This window comes from Sapajus apella, unplaced genomic scaffold, assembly GCF_009761245.1.
Source record: "Sapajus apella isolate SASKATOON/1434 unplaced genomic scaffold, GSC_monkey_1.0 scaffold27, whole genome shotgun sequence".
In the NCBI taxonomy this organism is placed as follows: Eukaryota; Metazoa; Chordata; class Mammalia; order Primates; family Cebidae; genus Sapajus; species Sapajus apella.
Window position 1 is genome coordinate 227,375 of NW_022436967.1, and position 5,756 is coordinate 233,130.

At 44.3% G+C, this 5,756-nt stretch overlaps 1 protein-coding gene across 2 annotated transcripts in view; it reads right to left on the reverse strand.

The window, feature by feature from the left end:
- The window catches only part of NOCT (nocturnin), a 22,384-nt gene continuing 16,628 nt past the window's right edge, over positions 1 to 5,756 (reverse strand). Inside the window, exons 2-3 of one of the 2 annotated variants that reach the window (XM_032292273.1) lie at positions 4,857 to 5,126; positions 1 to 1,660 (exon numbers count right to left, since the gene is read on the reverse strand). In XM_032292273.1, the coding sequence (XP_032148164.1) occupies positions 825 to 1,660; positions 4,857 to 5,126 (1,106 nt within the window). In that variant the 3' untranslated portion in view covers positions 1 to 824. Of the gene's footprint in view, positions 1,661 to 4,856; positions 5,519 to 5,756 lie in introns of those variants that run through there. The other variant, XM_032292272.1, reaches the window with a different exon arrangement.

Consider the following 5,756-nt stretch of genomic DNA (forward strand, 5'->3'; position numbering starts at 1 on the left):
GAGGCAGGACAAGGATTATTTATGAAGAATGCATCAAAGAAATCTGACACTTAAATAACAAAAGCCCCTCCAGGCTAAATAGCTCCTTTGTATTAATTTTGTTACAGCCTAAATGAAAATAGTTTAAAGCTTTATGAAAATTACCATAAATTACTTCCTCCATAACTTCTCTTGCATGGTTCTACAATGTTGATAATGCTATAATTTATTTACTTAATTTTATATGAAGATATAAAAAATAAATATCATGCATATTTTGTTGACATTTTAAAAACCAACAAATAACTTAAAATGCTATTTAGAAAAACTGCTCCTACATACTTGTTACTTATGGAAGATTCAAGCAGGTCTGAGTTTTTATGGCATCCTCAAACTGAAAAGGCTTCAAAATAATCAAATTTATTATTATTTTAGAAATAGAGATGGGATCTCGTGCCATGTTGTCCAGAATAGTCTCAAACTCCTGGGTTCAAATGATTCTCCCAACTTGGCCTCCCAATGTGCTGGTATTACAGGAATAAGCAGCCACTGCACCTGACCAAAACCAGCCAATTAATGCCTATAAGTGATCAAAATATAATACTAAGGAAAATAAAACAATACAAGCCAAAACTGGAGTGGAAACACCTTTTTCACTATAGGTTTTAATTGAAAAGATCTGTGAACTAAAGGAAGTCTTTTCCAAGGGCATGCTGGAAACATAGAAAATGAAATGACAGAAACTTCCCATGTTTCTATCCTTCCTCAGGCATTGTCTTATCCTATTTGTTTCCTGAAACATCCCCTGTTAAGACTCTTGTGATTAAAAAGACAAAAATAAGTATTTATAGAAGTCCATCAGGTTCCTCAGTAAAGCTGAAGTCACACACTAGAGACAGGTGGTCTGAAGGATAATTGAAGGAAGGTAGCCGGTTGGGTCCGATCTGTTCTTCAGTCAGCAGATCGAGAGCTGACCTTACATTGAGAGCGTGTTTAGAATACCAGATGTAATCCAGGGTGTGCCTGCACTCCCCTGAGGTCCGGATCTTCCAGGTAGTATATGGGGGTTCTGACTGCCCATCAGCACTCAGCAGCTTGTAGGCGCTGTTCAGGTTGAGGCTGGAGGAAGCAAAGTGTTTGTAGACCTCTTCTGTTGGCTCTGCGTTGAAGTCCCCACACACAATAAGGGGAATCTTGGCTCCTTGGGTGATGTTTTGCAGGTTCTGAAGGAGGTCACAGCCTTGAGCTGATCGAAACCGCTCCCAGCCAGTGCGTGCTTTTAGATGGGTGACGGCAATGCAGAACTGTCGGCCTGACTCTTTGCACTCCAGGGTCTGTGCAATGGCCACCTGGTTGGTTTTCAATGTCATGGCTGTCAGCCTAATATTGGCACTGTTGATCAGTTTGAATCGGTTTTGGAGAAAAAATAAGGCACAGCCATCTGGTCCATTGTTATGTTCCACATCTAGACAAGGTGACCAGGGTTTGGGGAAAAACGTGCCTTGATAGCCTAGTCTACTGAGGAGTGGTTGGAAGGTGTCAAAATAGTGGTCCACCTCTTGGAGGCACAATATATCAGGCTGGTAGGCCAGGATTTCTTCCAGGATGAGACATTTCCTTTCTTCCCACTTGAGTGCTTCAACAGGGCATTGTACAAAGTTGTCTTTGCCTTCTCCAAGAGCTGAAAAGAAAAAGCTAGTCAGTTGTCAGCTCTTACAGAACCGTAACTTCAAAGTACCAGGAGTTTTGGCATCACTCAAGACCATCAGAATGCTGCTTCTGCTTTAGATGCTTTGAGTGGTTCTCTGTCCAACTGTGTTACCCCATCCAAACTAAATCACCTCTCACTATATGGATGAAGCAAACAGGTCTTTTGTTTCAAAACTATTTCATGTAACTATATCCAGGATATTAATATCTTACAGCCCAGGTGCGGTGGTTCATGCCTGTAATCCCAGCACTTTGGCAGGCCGAGATGGAGAGATCATGAGGTCAGGAGTTCAAGGCCAGCTTGGCCAATATGATGAAACCTCATCTCTACTAAAAATACAAAATTAACCAGGCATGGAGTGGCATGCCTGTAGTCCTAGCTACTCGGGAGGCTGAGGCAGGAGAATTGCTTGAACTCGGGAGGTGGAGGCTGGCAGTGAGCTGAGATCATGCCACTGCAGTGAAGCCTGGGTGACAGTGAGACTCCATCTCAAAAAAAAAAATCTTACTTAAGGAAACTGCTTTGCAGTCCCAGTGATCTAAGCTATGTCAAATGAAATAAATGTAAATATTTTTATTGTTAATTTAAAAATTTTTTTGGTTTTTTTTTTTTTTTTTTTTTTTTTTGAGACAGAGTTTCACTCTTGTTACCCAGGCTGGAGTGCAATAGCGCGATCTCGGCTCACTGCAACCTCCGCCTCCTGGGTTCAGGCAATTCTCCTGCCTCAGCCTCCTGAGTAGCTGGGATTACAGGCACGCGCCACCATGCCCAGCTAACTTTTTGTATTTTTAGTAGAGACGGGGTTTCACCATGTTGACCAGGATGGTCTCGATCTCTTGACCTCGTGATCCACCCGCCTCGGCCTCCCAAAGTGCTGGGATTACTGGCGTTAGCCACCGCGCCCGGCCCTGGTTTGTTTTTTTAAACACCAAGTATTAGTTTTAAAAGCCATGTGAACTGATTTAAACAGATGCCACTCAGAATGAATGGGACTTTTTTTTTTTTTTGAGACGGAGTCTCGCTCTGTTACCCAGGCTGGAGTGCAATAGTGCGATCTCGGCTCACCACAACCTTTGCCTCCCGCATTCAAGTGATTCTCCCACCTCAGCCTCCTGAGTAGCTGGGATTACAGGCACCAACCATCATGCCTGGCTAATTTTTTTTTTTGTATTTTTATAGAGACGGGGTTTTACCATGTTGGCAAGGCTGGTCTCCAACTCCTGACTTTAGGTGATCTGCCTGTGCTAAGCCTCCCAAAGTGCTGGGATTACAGGCATGAGCCACTGTGCCCAGCTGAATAGGACTTATTTTAAATGGGCAGCTTTTCCTAATTATGGAAAAAAGAATCAAAGATTGGATAAGTCAGGGAATATCCCTTATTTTCCAAGAAAAAAAAATCAGGGCCTGGTTTTTTCTTAAAATTTCAAGTGCAACATAAAAGGCAATGCTACATAAAGTTGATTGACACATCTGTTTTTTAATTTGGCAAACCCAGGAAAGAAGTCCTTTGTACCATAACCCATAACAAAGTTTTTTTTTTTTTTTTTTTTGAGACAGGCTCACTCTGTTGCCCAGGCTGGAGTGCAGTGGCTCAATCTCAGCTCACTACCACCTCTGTCTCCCAGGTTCAAGCGATTCTCTTGCCTCAGCCCTCCAAGTAGCTGGTACTATGGGCGCGTACCACCACACCCAGCTAATTTTTTGGTATTTTTAGTAGAGATGGGGTTTTACCATGTTGGTCAGGCTGGTCTCAAACTCCTGACCTTAGGTGATCCACCTGCCTCGGCCTCCCAATGTGCTGGGATTACAGGCTTGAGCCACTGCACCTGGCCACAAAGTAATATCTATCTTTTTTTTTTTTTAGTTTTCAAAACGTCTTTAATAGGCTGGGTGTGCTGGCTAACATCTGTAATCCCACAAAGTAATATCTTAATCAACAAAGAACTGAATACTATCTCATACTGTGTTTCAATTAAAAAAAAAAAGAAAACAGAGAACTGAAGCAACATCATTTTGGTCTCAAGTTATATAAATGAATATAGATAATATGACCACAAAAATACCTAGACTCACCACCACCCACACAGAGCTGCCATTCCCTGCAGAAAAGTTCTGTGATACCCATTCAGTTTCTTCCCTGCAAATGCTATCATAGTGCCATGGACTGAAAGCTGGGGGCAACACAGAGGTTGAGGCTGTTCCATTTAACTGCCTAACAAAATGTAGAGCCCTTCAAATTCAGACCTGCTGGGAAGCAGACAGACTTTCATTGTTCTAGGATAGTCCACAAACATGGAAGGTGTAAAGAATAAATGTCGAGTTACTTGTTTTAATAGTGAAAATCGGCCGGGCGCGGTGGCTCAAGCCTGTAATCCCAGCACTTTGGGAGGCCGAGGTGGGTGGATCACGAGGTCAAGAGATCGAGACCATCCTGGTCAACATGGTGAAACCCCGTCTCTACTAAAAATACGAAAAATTAGCTGGGCATGGTGGTGCGTGCCTGTAATCCCAGCGACTCAGGAGGCTGGGGCAGGAGAATTGCCTGAACCCGGGAGGCGGAGGTTGCGGTGAGCCGAGATCGCGCCATTGCACTCCAGCCTGGGTAACAAGAGCGAAACTCCGTCTCAAAAAAAAAAAAAAAAAAAAAAAAATAGTGAAAATCAGGCTGGGCGTGGTGGCTCACGCCCGTAATCCTAGCACTTTGGGAGGCCGAGGCGGGTGGATCGCCTGAGGTCAGGAGTTTGTGACCAGGCTGGCCAACATGGTGAAACCTTGACTCTACTAAAAATACAAAAAATTAGCTGGTTGTGGTGGTGGGTGCCTGTAATCCCAGCTACTCGAGAAGCTGAGGCAGGAGAATCGCTTGAACCCGGGAGGCAGAGGTTGTGGTGAGCTGAGATCACGCCATTGCACTGCAGCCTGGGCAACATGTGAAACTCCATCTCAAAAAATAAATAAAAATTTAAAAAAGGGAAAGCTAGATGACTTCCTTTCTTAACTTCTTTTAGGAGGCTCGCCATGCTGCTGAAATCACCCTATCCTTCTACACCTCCATCTGCCCACACCTCTTCCATCAACATAAAACATCAGTGCACCGAGCATGCGCAGAAGCAGAAAGGCAGTCACAGAAAACTTGACTGCACAGGCACGAAAGCATCAGGCATACCTTGGGCGAGGATGTTCCACTGCATGACCCTGATAGGTGGGTGGGTACTGGAGCAATCTGTCCTCAGGTCCACAAAATCTCTCTGGTACCGGGGAGGTCGGGTGTGCAGGACAGCCCTGCATTCCTCAAGAAGCTCTTTAGGATCAATGGGCTCCAGATGTTCTGGGTCAGGTGACACCAAATACTCTGGGTGCTGGGAGGCAGCGCTGCTGTTCAGTGTCTTGGCGAGAGCACTATAGAGTCTGCTTGTACCGGTTCCCATGGAACACACTACAGAGAAGGAAATCACAGTTACACATTCAGCTCCTTTTCCTGACTTCTCGCCTAGCACAACCGTAAGATAAACTTTACTGTCCACAGAAACCAGGAGTTCAATTGTTGCTGTAGTCATGTATAAAGCCATTTCTACAGAGGCAGAATAAATAAAGGAGTTTCCAGATTCCAGCTTTCTACTAGGACAGTTCATTTAAATACTACCCTTAAAACTAGTCTCTTATTAACAATGAAAACTCATTTCTTTTAAGGGAAGAAATACCTTGATCTTGACGGCCTCTTGTAACCTAAGATGTCTTTAACAAAATCTACATTCCTTTTTCTATAAATCTTAATACAAACTCAAAAGACTAGGCTGGGTGCGGTGGCTCATGGCTGTAATCCCAGCACTTTGTGAGGCTGAGGCAGGTGGATCACTTGAGGTCAGGAGTTTGAGACCAGCCTGGCCAACATGGTGAAACCCTGTCTCTACTAAAACTACAAAAAATTAGCTGGGCATGGTGGTGCGTGCCTGTAATCCCAGCTGCTCAGGAGGCTGAGGCAGGAGAATTGCCTGAACCCAGGAGGCGGAGGTTGCGGTGAGCCGAGATCGCGCCATTGCACTCCAGCCTGGATAACAAGAGTGAA